Here is a 19,215-nt window from a genome sequence, read left to right as displayed (position 1 = left end):
TATGATTGCCCATCGCTGCACAAGGAGTTTCCAGAGTGCCATACACACACATATCTTTCCACATACATCATCGTTTCTAATGTTAACAACACCAGTATGACTAAGAAGACAGAAATATGATTGGAAGCCAGCAGCTATTTTAGAAGCCATATTTAAAGCAGAGGAACTAAAACTAAAAAAAAAATCAGCAGTTTTCATCATGCTGTACTTCATCACTGGTTTTATCAATTGCTCATCATTACTGGAACAATTTTGGCGAACAGGAAGAAAGCGAGATGAACAGCAGCTTGCTGTGAGTCTGAAAGAAAACAGAAAACAAAGTGCTGGATAGGTTGTTGTTTTTATTAAATACAAATTTAAAATATTTCAACCTCTAATGAAAAGTTCATTATTTAGAGAACACTAAAACATCAGGAGTCACTGATAATCTCTGAGAGCTGTCAGTATACTCTTTACTGTCAACACTTGAAAATGATTTTACATCTCAGTTACAAATTAGATCGATCAGTAACCTGCACAGACATCTGCAGTTTGATTACATATTAAACTGAGCACTGTGGAGACTTTGGATACTGATACAAATGTAATGCTTTCACTGAAGCATCGTCATTGTGTGATAACGGGGATAGGAGGAGATGTAGGAGTTTTTCTTGGTTTGGTAGAAAAGTCTATCTGTTGTTGGAGCGATGCTTCAGGAATTTGACTGTTTTGCCTGGTCAGGGAGAAGACAGATATTTATTGTCATGTATCAAGGGGGAAAATCAAATATGGCAGAAATGTATGAGAACACAACACGTAAATTATAGAAAGACCCATCAAGTTACATTTTAGTTCATTTGCTTACACAGAGAAATGAATAAGCAGGAATTTAACTTAAAATATGAAGTCACACACTTTGCTTTGGTTGTTTCCTTTTCCTCTGAGGCAATCAGTGTGATGTCATCTCCTGTTGCGTCTGATGAGCTGTGTACATTTGTGAATGTGGACACATTCACAGCAATACTAAACATAATGGACAGAAAACCATCAACACAATTACATTTCATTAAATCAACTTCTTTATGCCTGACATTTTTTTTTGTAGTTAACAGGGTTTTTTTATTTTGTTTATTTGTTCCAGTTCACAATAACGGGTAAGTAATGAGAGTCGATTACAGTAATGATGCAGTTAAATCAGATCAGAGGGGATGGATGGTGCAGTAGTACCTGAACTTGTAGTCTGAAACGAGACTCAGACCTAATCTGTAGTCGGCCCTGGTTCTGGAGATTTGCTTTTGAAGGTCCCTGGCTGAGCAGCTGTGACCGCTGAGTATGTAATCCACAAACAGCAGCTTCCCTCGGATGTACATCTAATCACATTAACAAAGAAAATGTACATGATGTGTGCAGTAATGGATTAAAACACCACAGCAGTCACAGGCTGCTGTAATTTTTCCTGTCATACCTAAAATGGTTTAAACCACGTATTCTTAGATGACAGAGAAGTGGTTTACACAATAATGTTGCTTCTTTGATTTTACAATATAAGTGACATCAGTCATGAGGTGATTTTCACAAAAGAGGATATTTCAATGTGCAGAAAGCATCCTGTCAGTCATTATGTTTCTGACTAAGACCTCTAAGACTAAATTATCTAAGTACTAATGCTCTTTCATGTCACAATGATTCCAGACATTTCATTTTGAATTATGGACTGAAGGGTGGATTTTTATCTTACAGCAAAAATCACTGGAACAGCTGTCATGACTTTGGGCTAAAAATTAGAGGTCCCTTTTGGAATTAAGAGGTTTCATCCCTCATTGCTTGTCAGCCAACAGTACTTTTATAATAAATGGGGAGGGGGGGGGGGGGGGGGGGGGCTCTTGGAAAGGACAACACTTCTCGACAGCCCCCACTACCATCACCTCCTCTGTCTCATACAAGCACTGCTGCTGCCACCCAGTGGGAGCCGTGAAGACATGCACTGTGCAGGAGACGTTGCCTTTGGCCAACGCTGCAGTGGGTTTACTGACCAGGACCATCCCAGGAGCAGCATTGTGCCGCTGCTGCAGCAGGCTGATACTGAGTCCGTAGCTGGCCTTCACTGTTGACATCTGATATCTCACCAGGCGAAACGAGTCCATCTGGCACTGGATGAACAAAAATTACCTGTTACTGACTTTTCAGTAAAATAAATAACATCTTGCTGACTGATGGATATCACTGACCCTTTGTTTACTATGAAACACTGCTTTGTCCTTGAAAAATGTGCATTAGAATCAGTACATTTCCTGCACATTTCGTTACTAATTGAACTGAATGTTAGTTTATCTACATTGATGCACCTCAGTGGTGGTGCACGCACTGCATATCAGAGACTTGGCTGGTAATGTATGTGTATAATGATGTATATGTCATATCCACAGTGTAAACAAAATAACAGAAATTGTTGCTTAATGTACTGTAAGGTGTTTCAGTTATTTTGTCTATCCCCTGTTTGTAGGACAGGATTCACACCTGAGTGCACGGCATGGTTCTGTGCTTGTTCCTCTTCTCGTAAAGATCCTCCAGCGGGTCCTTGCTGTGCACTGTGTGTGTGTAGACAGAGTTGCATGGCCGAGTCACACACACCACAAGGATCTGTTGACTGTGTGGAGGCTGGCCCATAATGAAGGCATCGTACTCCAGGTCTGTCACCGTTGGCATCAGTGTAGCGCTGCAGCAGCACCTCTTCTGCCGCCCCTCCCCCTGCAGGACAGCTCTCAGCAGAGCAGGGCACACTGTGAGGGGGATGGAGGGAGTGAGCGGCGCCACAGCTGGACTGGCGGTGGACGTCTCTGACTCTGGACTGTTTAGAAGAATCACTGACCTGGGTGATAGTGAAGCTGTCATTGTAAATAAGGCTCCTAAAACCTGCAGTAAATGTCATTTTCTACACAATAACACATGAATGACTTGTAATGTTTGTGCCTGTCAGTGATAGAAGAGTCTTACTCCGGTTTGATGTTGCCATAAATCTGCAGGGGTCCTATCAGTGTGACGAGCTGATCCTTCTTTCCTTTCATTTTATATGCCCTGGCAACAAACGGGTTAAAACTGTGAAATGGTAATTTATTATGCCATACATAATGCAACATACATGTAGTCAGAGTGTTACAGTGCTAAAGCACTTGAAACTGATCAATAAACAGTGTGTTTCTGTCACTATCACAAAATCAATCACTGGCTTCTGTTTAAAGAAGACACACAGGTGCACTCGCTTACATGCACTTACTTCTAAAAACTCAATGTCATTATTTGATGTTTTCAGCAGTATATTAGAAGATTATTCAATTTTCACAGAGCACTTCACACCATGAACTGTGTATATTAATGAGCAGTTTGCAGAGTTAGCATTTTAGTTTGATGACATTGGAGGGCTCAGCAAAGAAGATTAAAAAACACGTGATCCTACACTTCCCATAATGCAGCTCAATAGTGTCTTTTGCTTGTATCTTCCTGCCTGGTAAACACTTATGTAGGAGTGAAACATTTGAGTAAAATATCAAATTGTAATTCTTCAAACCAATATTGTGATTCAAATTTGTTTTGTACATGAAACTGCTTAAAAGTATTTATTTCTTACAAAACCCAATCACTATTGTATCTTGTTTCTAAATAGATTAAATTAAGGGAACAGTTGCTTCTAATTTGGGTCCTCGGATGAATCCAACAGTCGCAGACTAAACTTTTTCACACTTTACAGCTTATTAAGACTCTTTTAATTGTGTGTGTTGATCTGTGAAATATGAAAATGCCTCTCAAATTCCAATTTCAGTATAACAACAATTAATCTTTCATCTCTACATTCATGTCGTTTAAAGTTTACACACTCAGTTTGTGACGCAGGTTTTCTGTTAAAAGTTTGTTGTTTCTCTGTCTTCACTGAGATAACCTTGATGACATCAATATAACATCATCAGGGTAAGGCACTTGACAAATGTCCTTCAGACACACAAAAGACGCATTACGTTTTTTTTTTACAGAGTGTAACATTTTCCATCATTAGGTCAAACATCTCGGTCCTACTGTATATGGTAGTGTGCACCTTGGTATCTTGATAAGGGAGTCCCCGCGTTTTTCTGCAGGTGGTGACGGGTGTTTTTGAAGTTTCTGAACCTTATTCCTGCCCTTCTCTGGCTGGACTGGTTTAGCATCTGCTTGTTCAGGTGGTTTCAGAGAGGGCAGAGCGGCTGGCTGTTTCAGAGAGGGCAGAGCGGCTGGCTGTTTCAGAGAGGGCAGAGCGGCTGACTGTACATCTCTTCTCACCCTGGTCCTCAGTGGGGCCTCTGGAATCTGCTCCGTGTCAGGACACTTGATACCTGAAGGAGAGGAAGAGGTCACTCAGAAACGCACACAGATACCAAGTTACACGAGTGACCGTGAACTAGATCCTGATGGAACTATTCAATAATGTTGAGTTTGCAAGATGAGGTGATACTGTAAGTTTTTGCTTTGAACAACTCTAAACAGCCCTACTCAGTCAGATTGGCTTAGTGTTCCTTGAATTTGCTCTGTTTACTCCATAATGTATATCACACCCAACTGTAGCAGTTTTATGAAAGATAAGAAGAGTGTGCTCACGTTACAAATTTCAGAAAAACTAGAGAGGCTGTGTTCACAAACTCTGAGCTGATACGTACCGATGGCCACACGATAATAGTCCAACCAGTCCTCCACGATGGTTCGGACTCTTTGCTGAAGCCTCCTGAGCTCCCTGCTCACATGCCCTCCTCTTCTCCACAGTGCTGACAGCGCCTCCGGCCCCTCCACCTCTCTGAACTTCTTGGGGACCTCCTGGGAGCACACAGACACCTGCCATACAGCGCCACGCGCATGGTAGATTATATTATAAAGAAAAACTTTTTGCAAGCTGTTAGTGACTCACTTAATGCATCTACAGAACCTCTACAGGCTATGGTAGAAATCAAAGTTATGATGCAGCATGTAATACATTGGTGAAGCACTCATGATGTGCTGCTCTTTTGATATTCAGGTCTTTCAACTCCATCAGTTCATTTAATTCCTCCACTCAGGTTCCTTCATACGCTCATTAAAAGTGTCTTACAGGTGTTAGTGTCAGGTTCCGCATGTTCTCCAGGACCCCAGGACTCGTTGTCGTCCTCTTCGCCAGCCGGGGTTTTTCAATAGCATCGGAGGTAAACTTTCTGTCACTCTGCAAACACTGCAAATAATAGATATTGCAGATAACAATTGTTTACAAGTGTGTTTGTGTCTTTTGTCATTTTACCAGATAATTATAACCTTACCCTTTCCTTTAATTGGTTAGACAGAGAGGAAAGTGGAAGTTGAACACTTTCATTGTCACATCTGAAGCTGAGCATTGCAGACATGGCGCTGAACAGCCTCACGAAGATCTGATCTGACAACTGCAGAAGACAAAAAAATATTTACTGATTATTTCAAAATGAAAACAACGAACAACAGTAAACTGGCACATGTATTAAATTCACCCATCTACTCTGCATGATTATATCCCCATTTCAAAACAAACCAGCTCAGCAGCCAAAATGAAATGTGAGTGTCTTTGTCCTGTCAGAGACTGTTAGTGTTAGTTCTTCAGTAGGTCAAGCATCATAGCTATGATTTATTTTGTTCTTCAGGCTCGGTGCTTCAGCATATTCAATTTGAAATAAAATAACACTACTGCATATATATATATTTAAGTGCCAAGGTTTACTTCAATTATGAAGGGACTGCAAGGGAGATATAGTCTTTTTGACATTAGACCTTTTGGATATAAAATGTGATTGCTTCATCATTTTATCCTATTAGACAGTAGTGTGAAATATCACAATTTCCATATGAATTACTCATTTATGGCCACAAATGTGCTTTGTGAGATCACAGTGACCTTTGACCTTTTACCACCAAAACCTAATCACTTCACCTGTTTGTGCTGAATTTAAAGAAATTGGCTCAAGAGATGTGAGGCGGCGGTATGGAGGCATGATAAAGGAACAGCTCATGAGTCAAACCATATATTTTCATCTATCAAACATGGTGCTGGTTCTGTTATCGCTTAGGCATGCATGCCTGCTGGTGGATTTATTGATGATTTCACTGCTGACAGAAGCAGAGGAATAAATGCAGAGATATACAAGAGCTGCTCAGATTCAGCCGAATGCATCAGAATTCATTGGACAACATTCTATCATTCAGCAGGACAACGATCCTAAACATACGGCGAAAACAACAAAAGAGCTTTTCAGGGTAAAGAGGTGCAACATCTTCAAGTCACTCATCTGATCTCAATCTGACTGAGTTGCAGCCAATCTGCTGTAGACCGTACTAAAGACAGAGAGACCTCACAACAAGCAAGAGCTGCAGTGATGGCCTGGGAGAGCATCACCAGGGATCCAACACTAACAATTTCCATACAATATTAATTATGATTTTGTTTGACTTCATGTAAACCTGTCCAATTACTTTTGAATTCTGGGCAATCTGTGTTCAAAGCACACCGTTATTATATGTTGATGTCAACCCTCTAAATTAAGCACTGTTTAAGTGCTATGTGTAGTATTATGTATGTAGTTTATGGCACAAAGAGAATAGACGCCATTTGTACAACTATAAAAATGACATTGTTAAAAACAGGCTGCAATATTCTCAAAAGTTTCCATTGTAGCACTGTGGTTACAAATTCACCTGAATATCGATCTTCCCCCTCAGCATGCAATCTGTCTGCCAGCTCCACTCCTCAGTTATGTTCCCGTAATGATCACACATGAATCCACCATCCTGGTCCCACACTGCTGTGATGGCAGAGCTGGAGGAACAGATAAGGAATAATTACATTTCATAAATCATAAAAGTGGTGACACATACAAGATGTATTATTATAGCATGTGTTAATATGGACAGACTATTAAAGGGAACATTTCAACATTATGAGGAATATCTTTTTCTTTTTTCTTTGTGGAATTGACATGACAAGAATGTCATCAATCTTGTCTTGTGCATAGGAAAGGTACTGCAGTTATTTAGTACCCCACTTACATTGAGTTGGGGGATTCACAAGAGACAGATTGCCTTAAAAGAATTTCTAAATTGAAGTATCAGGGCAAGAAATATCATGACTTTCAAGCTCCCAATTTGGATCAAGTTACAAAAAAAGAGGATCCAGCTATAATGAGGATAGAGATGATCTGCTTTTTCAAATGAGATCTCCCTTGAGAGCCACAGAAGACAGAGTACACCTGTTTTCGCAGCACACTGGGTAGTAAAGAGTAAACTGAATGTCATGTGTAAAAGTGGTGGAATGCACCTTTAATTTGTATTCTCACATACCGGCACTGAACTCACCTAAGAGGGTGTGTCACAGCCCCGTGCCCAAATGCTGTGATAGTCGCCAAGACGACGGGACACTCTGCGTCACTGAACACGTTGGTATAAAAGCCTCCACAGGTCAGACCTGAGTGACTCTGGCAGACTGCCATGCAACCGGACGGGTAGCTGAAAGGGTCAAAGGTCAAAAGGTCAGCCGCAGAGCCACATCCTCCACGAGCCATATGGGGCCTTTGCTTCTTGAACAACTACTATAGAATTATTTATGAATAAAGATAATGAGAGAAGGATACTATATGAATGAGGAGCCATCGTTGAGCCTGTAGTGCAGCTTCTGCTGGACTGGCTTCTGCAGCCTCACTTCTGGTATGTGGGGCATCCCGTTGACTAAACTGATGGACTGATCCTTGTTTCCTCGATCTTTCAGTTTAGCCTTCACATCAGTGTAGTGACGGAGTATGAGGGGTTTGTTCAGGTCCTGCTTTTTTGTTTGCAGCTTTCTATGTGAAGACAAAATCCTTCATTATGGTTCAAAACTAACACGCAACTGAAGATTAGCAGTTAGAAGAGTTACACTGCAAATGAAACATAAAACAATGTAGTCCCTAATGACTAAATGTTAAATACAATTATACTTTTATCAAGACATTTCAATTAAAGCCACAAATGTCCAGAAGAATGAGATGATCAGAGAGGAAAGTTTGAAAAGTAACCCCTCGTTAGACACACTACGGTTATAAATGTAGAGGCTGAAGTTAACAACGCACTCAGGATTTCTTGCTGCCTGCAGTCGCTTCACCACCCACTGACACAAACAGATCCATTGAGGCTCATCATAGGGGGGGTTCTTTGTCTGAATGATCCAACCTGGACACAAATCACATGCAGCTAAAGCAGCAGAGGCACGGCGGGGACAGAGTCATTAACACAATACTGCAGCTCCATGTCATACCTGGAGCATTACGGCTGCCCGAAAACATGGAGAAACTGGATGTGGCAGAATTGTGAGCTGTTGGGGAGCAGAAGCAGGGAACATTACATCACCTGGGGTACTATATTTATTCAATCTCTCTGGACTATACTGACAACATGTACGCCACTAACAATGATCTGAACAAATTCAATAGCTCCGTCACCCATAAACAGACAGTAGTATCTCTTGCACTACTACATTGTCCGACCTGGTAAACCAATCCTCTCACTTCCACAAGCTTGCAACCAAAGCTGTCCTCAAATTCAGTCTCAAACGTTCATGAGAAAGGACCTTATCATTCGCATTACTTTGATGGTTACTGCCTCCTACCTGCCTTAACTCTGACATATATGGGACACCCATACAACACCAGCATTTACTTTTGATGCCCACTTCATGAACTGTTTGAGTAGTAACTGATGTAATGCTCTTATAGATTATTGACATATATGTTAAAACTATTTTGAGGTTGCAGATTGTGGAAATGTCCTTTTCTACATCTTCTTTAACAAACTCTTTTTAAATATTTTTTGTGTTAACATTTACAACCTGATGGATTAAAACAATCTTTATTAATTACTTGGTAATATCATTCAGTGTCTGCCTGATAGCTTATAAATCTAGTTTAATGACTTAGTTTCCAATAACCCAGTTAAATGTGGCTTTGTCATATTCTTGTAAACCATAAAGTCTGCAGTTGTTAATAAATCAATATATTGATTTTGTTGCAGATGCTGTATTCCGGTTGTACTTCTTCCCGTATAATTACTGATTGATTTAATGAAAGCTAAAAAAAATAAAAAGTTATGCATGCGGAGTAAACCCCACCCAATTGGGCAAAAGTTGTCCTTATTTGTAGAAAATTATTCCTACATTAATAATGATTTGTCATTTATTAATATCCATTAGTTACAACATACATACCTTTACATGAAGTCTGCAATTCAAGACTTTTTCATGTCAAGAAACAAAATAAATAATACAAAAAAAAAAATAGATGAAAAGTTTGGCATGATAAAAATATAAAATCCTCATGATAAGTCAAAATTATGAGATACTAAGTCAGTCAAACTATCATTTTGGTGGCTCAAAATTTGGATGTAGAGATAAGTATAAGTCAAAAGTAATAATATTAGAGGGGAGAAAGTCACACCTCTCATTATGTGGACTCAGTATGTCACATTTTAGACCAATAGTGAGAATTTGGACATTTTAATTTCTCTGTTTTTCTTTTCTTGGCATTAAATGTGCTTCCATAGAAATGGTGGGTTGGATCGCATTTACCTCTGTTTTGTTCGGGCTTTTTCACACGCGGGTTTGATCTAACTTCTGGTTTCATCTCTGAGGAGCCAACATTTTCCGGCCCACATGAGCTCCCCTCTGCCGTCTCCTCCTTGACATTGGCGGACACCTGGCGGGGAGTTTCGCGCAGCCTCGGGGAGCCGGACTTCAGTCGTTTGTCAGTCAGTTTCGGACTTCTCAAGTGCGACGCCCCTTCAGTCGGACCGTGCCAGGAGTAATTGAGAACATTTACTACCCCGTGAGGAATACGCCCCTCCGCAGACCACTTACGTTGTGAAAGCAGGCGAGCCAGTTCGTTTAATAATTGAGGGGCTGCTCGGTTGTACGCGTTCAGCGGATCGAGGTACTTTACGTTCAGTGCGGCACCGACGGCGGATGAGGTGTCAGGTTCACCGTCGCTACATCTTCCACCTGAGAGGATCTTTTTGTGGAGTCCATCGCTTTTACCTGCTCGGTCGTCCTCTTCTCCATTCCTACGAGGACACGAGAAAGTGTAAAGACACGTGTTTTAGAAAACAAATCTGTTAAGCAACGCAGTAATTACCTTTGTGTTGTCTCTTCTTCAGGTACATCACAATGTAACATGCTGCTCCGCGTCCCTTTATTTCGATTTTGTCTTGCTGGCTGCAGAGAGGTTAAATGTTAAATGTCGTGCTGTCTTATTTAAACTACGGTCAGTAAAATTAATCGTCGGCTTACCTCGTCAAAAGAAATACAAAGGGCCACTTTGGACTTCTGTCTGCTAGTCAGAGGAAGTCATTATTTCCCGGGAAGAAATCCGCACGGATTTCTTTCAAGGCTTCGCTACACTCAGAAAAACAAACTACACGTCCTCGCAGCAAAAAAAAAAAAAAAATAATAATAATAATAATAATACCAACAAAACCGAAGCGCTTTAAAATCCACCTTTCACTTCTGTAAATGTTCCTCGAAGCTGAAGTGTGCTCGGCTTGTTGCTTGGTTACACAGTTCGAAGCCCCTATCCGAAATACTCGCGTCAGGCACCATTCATGATGGACCGGGGGCACCAGATGGAAAGGCAGTCTGTGACGGTATATACAAATAACAAAACATTACTCACAATAAGAGATCACGTGCCGAAGGTTTTGGCGGTGTGGACACAGACGAAGTGTGACACTGTTGTGACTGAGGAGCTGCAGTCAGGCGCGCACCGCCGGGTAACCTGAAACTCAGCCGCCGGATGTCCAGAGAAAGTGATGAGTCGAGCACGCAGTGCAGCTTCTAAAGGCCACGCGTCAGGACACGATGGTCACATATCCAAGCATTTCATCCCCCCCACAGAATACAGAGGGATTATGTTGCTGTCCTATGTCCTGTAATTTTCCCTATACTGAAAAATCTGATAGTAAGTGAAAGTTTATTTTCTCCTTGGAACAGAGGAGGATCGTCTTCCTCTATTCGGGTCAAGTTGTTGCACAGAGATGGTCTAATAGCTCATTATTGGCCCAGCTGCCTCCAGCACACTTTTCTGCTTTGACCACTGGAGGCTCCCAGCAGCTTATGCGTCACTTCATCTCTCAGTCGCTGATCATGGCGGAGCCACCGCTACTGCACGAAGTGGAGCCTCAACTTCTCAATGGGGACGACTTGAACGAGGAAAGAGAAGATGCCGACGCAACAGAATCAATAAAGAAAAAGAGAAGAAAGAAGAAGAGGAATAAGACCACCGCACCAGGTAAGAGGCATCACTTTGCGGTTTGAGAATCCTTGAAGAAATAGCGCAAAATTGCCCCCTTTATTACCTCTCGATATCGTGCACCATGCGATGCGGGACAGGAGACTTTTCAACCAGTATTCTTGTCCAGCTGTCCCAACTCTGAGCGGGTGCAGCCGGAGCTGCAGGCGCTCATCAGGAAACGGGACAATCTGAAAAATGAAATTTAACGTCAAAACTGATTGAAAGCTGTCATTTGAAAATATGGGTGGAATCAAATTGAATTTGACACCAGATTAAATATGTTCCATCCTATAAATCCCCCTAAGCTGCATGAAATTATGCAATAGAAGTGTCCATAGTTTTAGTGCAATAAGAAGACAACCACTCTTATGCCAAAAAAAAAAAAAAAACCCATGTTGATAATTGCAGCATTACTGCCTCATAATGTGGAAATACAAAATCTCAGAAAAGCCTGAGTTGTTGAACCTGCCCAAAGTCAAGTGTGGTTCACACAGCAGTCTCTTTGGAGGGCTAAATGTCATAATGCTGCAAGATAAATATGCCCTTGAGGATATTGACTCCCAGGGTATAGAAAGAAATTATTCACTGGCCCTGCCAACTTCAGATCATTGTGGATGCACTTTCTTGAAATGACTCTGAACCACAAATACTTTACTCACTCTGCGTGCGTGTGCGCTTGTGTGTGTCTGTGTGTGCACATGCTCGTGCATGTTCACCTGCACATGCATGCACAGTGGTGTGTGACTTTGCAGCAGGGACAAATGAGGCTGAAGGGGACGGAGAAGCTGGAGGTGTTGGTGATGTGACAAAACAGTTGGAGCGCCAAACACTGGAGGACAAAGAGAGGGTTGAAGATGGAGAAGAAGGTATCTGTATATCACAACAACCACCACCACCACCATCATCATCATAATCTGCAGTGGTGATTGTGCTGGACTTTAAGTCCCTACAAATGCATTGTAAAATTCAGCCGGTCATATCTGCAATGTGATATTTGATTTTAAGTAGCAGCCTGGGAATTGTGCCCAAGCCCCTGTCGATATTTCTCACTTTACAAACTGTATTGAAACTAATGATGCTTCCAACAGATGGGGACGAGGGAGAGAACTCAGCTGGAAAAAAGAAGAAGAAGAAGAAGAAAAAGAAAGGATGTGAGCTATTTTTTTTTCTTAGGGCAGTAACATGCATCTACAGTCTACAATAATGTTTTCTGACTCTTAAACTTAAAATTTATATCATCATATAAATACAAACAAAACACAAAAAAATTATTTGACTTGGTTAATTTATGTCATTAGAGTTACACAGTGCAGGACTGACCCAGGAGGTGCATTACATGTCAGGCAGACAGGACAAAGTAAATGACATGACAGCACATTCAACATGAACACATAAATACGGTGAAAGTAAGTAATCTTAAAAATTATGCTACACATGTTGTATCATTACAACATTACAATATACTACAAGGGCTTTTATTGAACCACAGATTTCTCTTGCAGTATTTATTTTACTCTGTCTCTTATGTGCCTTTATGTATAAGTCAGGAAGTGTCCTATGTTCTGGAGCTAAGTTCAAATATGATGAACACAGGGATGATAACTGATGTTTTCTTTCCTCTGTCCTGCTGCTTTCCTCTGATTCTCCTTTTCTCTATCTGGGCCACAGTGAAGGGACAGACTGACCCTCCCTCAGTCCCTATTTGTGAGCTCTATCCCAGCGGAGACTTTCCAAAGGGAGAGGAGTGTGAATATCCCCCATCAAAAGACGGGTGTGTGACCTCCACGTTGTCCCTCACACTCACAGAGTAGTCTTCCACAGCGTGTCATGTCTACTTTTTTATTTAGGTCTCTATGCTATGCCCAGATTCACATAGGACATAGAATAACATAACGAGGTGCAATGTTTAGTGTGTGGTTTTAATTTGCTGTTGATAGATAGTAGATCAATTGATTTAGTTAGATTTCTCCTCAGTTAAAAATATCCACACTACTCTCACCTGTGTAGTGTTTCTGCAAGAGTGCGTCAGATCCTCATTACAAATATTTCTGTAATGAGAAAATAATGAGTGCCTCCTCTCTGTGCCGTGCCTATCTACTCACCCACCTCCAGGCGCAGCGCAGCGTGGCGGACCACCAGCGAGGAGAAGCGGGCGCTGGACCGGGCCAACGAGGAGATGTGGAGTGATTTTAGGCAGGCGGCCGAGGCACACCGTCAGGTCCGCTTCTATGTCAAGAGCTGGATCAAACCAGGGATGACCATGATCGACATCTGGTGAGAAACACACTGAAATACCGTCTTTGAGACTCACGTTTTGGCTTCTCATACTGATTCTGGACTGCTGTTAATATGTTTCCGCACATCTGGCTCATATTGTACATTTAATTATTTCACAATGATGAAGGACAGGGAGGAGCTACATTGTGGTTTCACCCTCCTCTGCATGTTTTATCTGCCCTGACAGCAGTCTCATTGTTTTCGTCATGCAGTGTCCCTTTGTGCTGCTCTCTGTTTCTGGCAGTGAGAAGCTGGAGGACTGCTCCAGGAGTCTCATCAAAGAAAACGGCCTAAAGGCAGGCCTGGCCTTCCCCACCGGCTGCTCTATCAACCACTGTGCTGCCCACTACACCCCAAACGCAGGAGATCCGACGGTACTGCGCTACGATGACGTCTGCAAAATTGACTTTGGAACGCACATCAACGGTGAAAGCTTGCTAATAACTTTTTAAGTGCTCTTGGCGTTACGCTGTCCCATTTCACATTTGACGGTAAAATGATGATTGCATTATAATTCTTACTGCCTGGAATAAACTCTTCTCATAAGTTAATTAACTTCCACTTTTTCTAGATGAATACAGGCCGGATATTTCTGCAAAATGGTCACCTCTCAGCAACTGTTACAAATAACCAACTGTTTGGTCTTTCAGGTCGCATAATAGACTGTGCCTTCACCGTCACTTTCAATCCAAAGTATGACAGACTGCTGGAGGCTGTGAGAGATGCAACTAACACTGGCATCAGGGTAACACAGCCCTTCCTCTCATGCACGCTGCTTCTTTGCACTGAGGGCTTCATTTTACATTGCATTACATTTACAACAAAGGAAAACCATCACACCAGTACTCAGAGAACACTTAAAGTAATATTCACATCTAGATTGAACTGTATTAATACACCTCTTAAATAATACCACCGAGTTTATCTTAGTGTGGCCCATTGTTTTATAGTAGTTGATGAGGAGTAAAATTTCAGTGATTAAATATGCGACTCATAAATTGCATTGTTAAACTCATTATAAAGTCATGATGATGACGTCCACCTTTAGGGGGCATACAACTCGTAACTGATGTGATCATACAGTGTGAAAGTAATAATTAAGATATGACAGGATCCACTTTTGCTTCCACTCAGGGAAATTAAAGTTTCACAGCAGCAAAAGTAAGAACAGATGTGCCGTATAAATAATGAGTATCATATATATAACTTAGGGGGGAAAAGAAGGGAGTCATCCACTGCAAAAGAAGTGAGAGAATTAGTTTGCTCAATGTGAGCACAAATACAGGAACTAAACAGCACAGAGAGCACAGAAAACTGAATTTATGTTTTGAATATGGAGTGTGAAAAACACAAAGTCACTGTGTGTAAATGCATTGTGAATAGTGACAGAAAAACTGCATTTGATCGGGTTTTACTGCAGGCGGACCCAATTCAGTGTTCAGACAGGATTCATTAAGGCTTTCAGTGTGCAGTATACGATCTGCTACATAGTCCTTGATTTACAATTATTGAGGAGATACTATTATTTGTTTTGCTAGTTAGTTAGTTCCTACTCATGTATTTGTGTAGTTTACTATAAAGTGTTCCAGCTACATAAGAAACATGACAAAAAGGAGCTGGTAAATATGACCACCCAGACTGTCTGTGTGTGATGAATGTGGTGTTATTTACTGATGTGAGTGTAAACTTCTCTCGGTTCCAGTTCGCCGGAATTGATGTGCGGCTGTGTGACGTTGGCGAGACCATTCAGGAGGTCATGGAGTCGTATGAAGTGGAGATCGATGGGAAAACATATCAAGGTAAAGTGAGGTCACTGTTCGCCTTTACTTCATGCATTCAGCGCTGCTTCCTGTGTACGAAACTTCTTTGTGGGGTTCTCTTTACAGTGAAGCCAATCAGGAACCTCAATGGGCACTCTATTGGACAGTACAGGATACACTCAGGGAAGACGGTCCCTATTGTAAAAGGTGGAGAGGCCACAAGGATGGAGGTTTGTACCCCAGTCTGAACGGGTTCAGTTTCAATTCAGTTTCAAATATTAGTTCGTCTGATTCAAATGTGGATGTGACGAGCACGAAACGGCACTGCAGCCTCTTTTTATTGGAGTGCTCGAAATTAAACCTTTCTTAGCTGTTTGACCTTGCGTATAAATAAACCCTTTTTAATTCTTAAGTGTAATTGGAAGAACATGTGGCTGGTTAGGGTTACGATGGGGTGTGGAGAAGTGTTCCAATTCACTGCTCTAACAGCTTCTTAGTCACCCTCGTCAGCACTTTAATTACACCTTTAATGGAATTACCAGCCGCATCGAGTAGCAACACGTGTTAAAACGCCAGCCCCTCATTTCACTGCGAGAGCACTGAATTGTGGGCACCCAGAGTTCATTAACAGGCCAGCGCTTCACCAAGGCGAAACACAGCTTTGCACTATCTTGCATTTCCCGAGACTACACCAGAGATCCATGCCTGCCTCGCGCCCGCACAGCTGCAGTACATGACTGTATTTGGACAGAACTGAGCATTTTAATTGGCAAGTTGCTGCGTCAAGCTTTTTACCTGATGGTGCCAGGAGAACGGGGGGAGGCGGTGGGGGGTGATGCTGATGTGGCAGCTTTGCGCATTGTATTTTTAGCTGAAGTGTGTTGGTGTAACAGGGCCATTACCCTCTTTGTGATCGGAGCGCACGTGGCTGGAGTGGCAGCTGGGCGTGCCACGGGGCTGCTCGCACTTTGACTGATTATCGGTGCAGTAAGAGAGGGTGTCGCAGTGTTATCAGCTAATACCACGGGGACTCCTACAACAGCCACGTGCTGATAGAGACACAAAATGCCAATGAAACCCAGCCAATCAACTCACACGTCATGCTGCTCCAGAAAGGACCCTACTGTTCCTTAATAGACTCCACATGAATAATGTCAGCGGCTGACAACTTGAGTTTTATTTGTTAAATATACTCTCAGTATGCCCAACTGCTTTTTGTCCTTTCAGTATTATTGTTCCCACTGAGTCCTGCCCTACTACAAAAGGCTTTCATGGCAAATCTAGATATTTTTTTCAGCAGCCAAATAAGTGTCTTTTTCTTTGTTGCCGCTCAGGAAGGTGAAGCTTACGCCATTGAGACATTCGGCAGCACTGGAAGAGGTGCAGTCCACGATGACATGGAGTGCTCACATTACATGAAGAACTTCACTGTTGGACATGTGCCGATAAGGTTGCTGTTTTTGTCTAATCAGGATTGACTCAGAAAATTCTGCATAGGATGATCTGCTCCTCTTAGTTTGTCTTCCAGTCCTTCTTTCCAACAAAAAAAAGCATCATACTTGCATGTTTACACACATATTCAACCTGCAGTTTGTCATGTTCGTCTCACTACTCACTCTGACTTGTGACTTTGTTACTGTGCTGCAGACTTCCGAGGGCTAAACATCTGCTCAACGTGATCAATGAGAACTTCGGTACGCTGGCATTCTGCCGCCGCTGGCTGGACCGCCTGGGTGAGAGCAAGTACCTGATGGCATTGAAGAATCTGTGCGACCTTGGCATCATAGACCCGTACCCACCCCTATGCGACATCAAGGGCAGCTACACGGCCCAGTACGAGCACACCATCCTACTCAGGCCCACCTACAAGGAGGTCGTGAGCCGGGGAGATGACTATTAAGCATGCGGCAAAAAAAAAAAAGACGGCGAACCAGGAGGAGCATGAGGGCTCGGAGACAACAAATCTCTTCAGACTGATAGCAATTATGCAATATTTCTTCGACCTAAATTTCCACTACTTAAGCACCTTTAGGTAATTGTTTGTAGCACTGCAAAACACTTGTATATCATGGCGGTAGCTTAGTTGGATTTTCTTTCTCGAAAGGATCAAACCAATAGTCAAAGGCCATATCTTTAAGAAACATAGTGTCGTCATTTTAGTTATACTTTGATGTGCTGCTTTTAGGAAATATGCAAAAGAGATTTATGCAAAAGAATCATGCAAAAAAGGTTTGGGTGGGCACCTCACCTGAACATGCTCTTGCTTTAATGCCTTGTTAAGATCTTGTGAGGGAAAAATAACTGCTTTGAAATATCTATATTTCTATATTTCTTTGCTGTATTTTAATTTGAGGCAGTTTTATAAGAAATAAATTGTTATAAATCTTGCAATGAGTGCAATGTCCATATTTATATAGATCTAAGAGCTCAACATATTCAAATACATTACTGATATATACTAATTTAAGAGTTTATTATGCACATTTTGATAAAACTAATGCAGTCTCTTACAACAGTGTTGCAATACGGTAAATCTGTATGATATAATGCAGTCAAACAGCACCACAAGCTGCATCCTCCAAAATGAAGTTGAGTCGACACCTTTCTGAGAAAGAAAAACTGAACATTACAACTGTCATGAAAATGGGATTTATTGTAAGACTGTTTTATTAGACTGCATTTTTTTTTATTGTGGTGGATCTAGAAGCAGCAAACACCTGAGTGTGTATGATGATGTAAAAATTTTTGACCATGTGGAAGTGTATTTCTCTCTTTTAACCAAAGGAGGGCGGTACTAAAACATGGGTTAAATATCAGTCAGCCAACTCTGTCAGTGAAGATGGTGCAATAAGACACATCAAGTTATTCATAGCTTCGTGCTTCAGCATAATGTGACCATGGAATGAAATAGACTTTTCCCCAAAGTATTAAGAATGAGCACACTAATGTGTGGTTTATACAGTTTAGATGAAAAAAGAACAAACAGGGCACAGATAAATACCATTACAAATATCACAGTGATAGCCGAGTACCTTAATGCACCCTGAATCACCACTTTGTCCTCTAAAGGAAAATTTCCAGCCCATTTTCTCTTATTTTGGTAAAGTCGTTGGGACAAGGACATGGGTGGTGATGCCATGGCTGAGGAATGCATCATGTCTCCTCACACACAGTTTGTCCTTCTCCTTGGAGACGGCAGAGCAGAACTGTTCTTAACTGGGTCTGGGCTCAAAAATGGCCTGTGGACTCTGGATCTGATGCACTGTGATGTCAATTAATAGCCAGGCTTTTAATACATGTTTATTTTGGGAAAGCAGGAGTCACAGGCCATAAAGAGAAACAAATGTTAGGAGAGTGTATGCACGCTCTTTCTCACACACTGGCTGTGACAGAGCTGGGTTCACAGAGGTCTCCTCAAGTGAATCCTCCTCATATACAAGCATGTCTTTCAAGGACAGTAAAAATCCTCACGGAATCAAAGCAGGCTCAAGCAACCTGACAGCGTTTCGCTCTTGTAACTGAGCTGGCTATAAGAGCAAACTCAATCCCACGTGTTCTATGTGCTGCAGACAGGAGGAGGCTGAGAGCAGAGTGTGTTTTGCTCTTGTCAGACAGTAGGCGGGTGAGTGTCCCGTAGCAAAGCAGAGCTGTTCAGATTAAGCCGTCTGATTCCTTTAATGTTTTTTTCATCCTCTCTCCTCATCCAGGAGTTACTTGTTCTGACCTGCACAGTCCCAGACTCCCCCCCAAGGACATCAAGCATGTGTACACATCCACACACAAACACACACACACACACAGACAGACAGACAGACACACACAGACACACACACACACACACACACACACACACACACACACACACACACACACAC

General features: G+C 41.9%; 2 protein-coding genes across 2 annotated transcripts; one reads left to right on the top strand and one right to left on the bottom strand.

Annotated features, from left to right (window-relative positions):
- Positions 1-330: 330 nt before the first annotated feature.
- On the bottom strand, positions 331-11,180 carry LOC138206292 (uncharacterized protein C3orf20-like). Its single transcript, XM_069162893.1, has 18 exons — positions 10,686-11,180; positions 10,149-10,228; positions 9,587-10,077; positions 8,282-8,338; positions 8,097-8,196; positions 7,623-7,829; positions 7,348-7,497; positions 6,691-6,811; positions 5,289-5,408; positions 5,087-5,203; positions 4,662-4,833; positions 4,067-4,340; positions 2,974-3,054; positions 2,497-2,848; positions 2,013-2,129; positions 1,207-1,349; positions 895-1,002; positions 331-712 (listed from the first exon to the last, which is right to left on the bottom strand). The coding sequence occupies exons 2-18, from the start codon at positions 10,187-10,189 to the stop codon at positions 607-609; spliced, it is 2,757 nt and encodes a 918-aa protein (XP_069018994.1). The 5' UTR covers positions 10,190-10,228; positions 10,686-11,180; the 3' UTR covers positions 331-606.
- Positions 11,094-18,167, top strand: LOC138206294 (methionine aminopeptidase 2-like). The gene is made up of 11 exons (XM_069162895.1): positions 11,094-11,300; positions 12,038-12,169; positions 12,392-12,454; positions 12,972-13,074; positions 13,416-13,577; positions 13,825-14,006; positions 14,231-14,325; positions 15,283-15,379; positions 15,467-15,570; positions 16,675-16,790; positions 16,988-18,167. Exons 1-11 carry the CDS (start codon positions 11,126-11,128, stop codon positions 17,238-17,240), a joined length of 1,482 nt encoding a protein of 493 aa, XP_069018996.1. The 5' UTR covers positions 11,094-11,125; the 3' UTR covers positions 17,241-18,167.
- The last annotated feature ends 1,048 nt before the right edge of the window (positions 18,168-19,215 follow it).

Source organism: Embiotoca jacksoni, unplaced genomic scaffold (assembly GCF_022577435.1).
Source record: "Embiotoca jacksoni isolate LCO1_2020_lvr unplaced genomic scaffold, fEmbJac1.0.p SCAF_3, whole genome shotgun sequence".
Taxonomy (NCBI): domain Eukaryota; kingdom Metazoa; phylum Chordata; class Actinopteri; family Embiotocidae; genus Embiotoca; species Embiotoca jacksoni.
This window is presented reverse-complemented; position numbering and strand designations above follow the sequence as displayed.

Coding starts and splice junctions, on each gene's coding strand:
- LOC138206294 (XM_069162895.1), top strand. CDS start 11,126: ATGCGTCACTTCATCTCTCAGTCGCTGATCATGGCGGAGCCACCGCTA. Junction 13,578..13,824: donor ATGACCATGATCGACATCTG/GTGAGAAACACA, acceptor TGTTTCTGGCAG/TGAGAAGCTGGAGGACTGCT. Junction 15,571..16,674: donor GAGAGGCCACAAGGATGGAG/GTTTGTACCCCA, acceptor GTTGCCGCTCAG/GAAGGTGAAGCTTACGCCAT.
- LOC138206292 (XM_069162893.1), bottom strand. CDS start 10,189: ATGTTACATTGTGATGTACCTGAAGAAGAGACAACACAAAG. Junction 2,130..2,496: donor GAACCATGCCGTGCACTCAG/GTGTGAATCCTG, acceptor TTGTTCATCCAG/TGCCAGATGGACTCGTTTCG. Junction 1,003..1,206: donor GTTTCAGACTACAAGTTCAG/GTACTACTGCAC, acceptor CATTATGTTTAG/TATTGCTGTGAATGTGTCCA.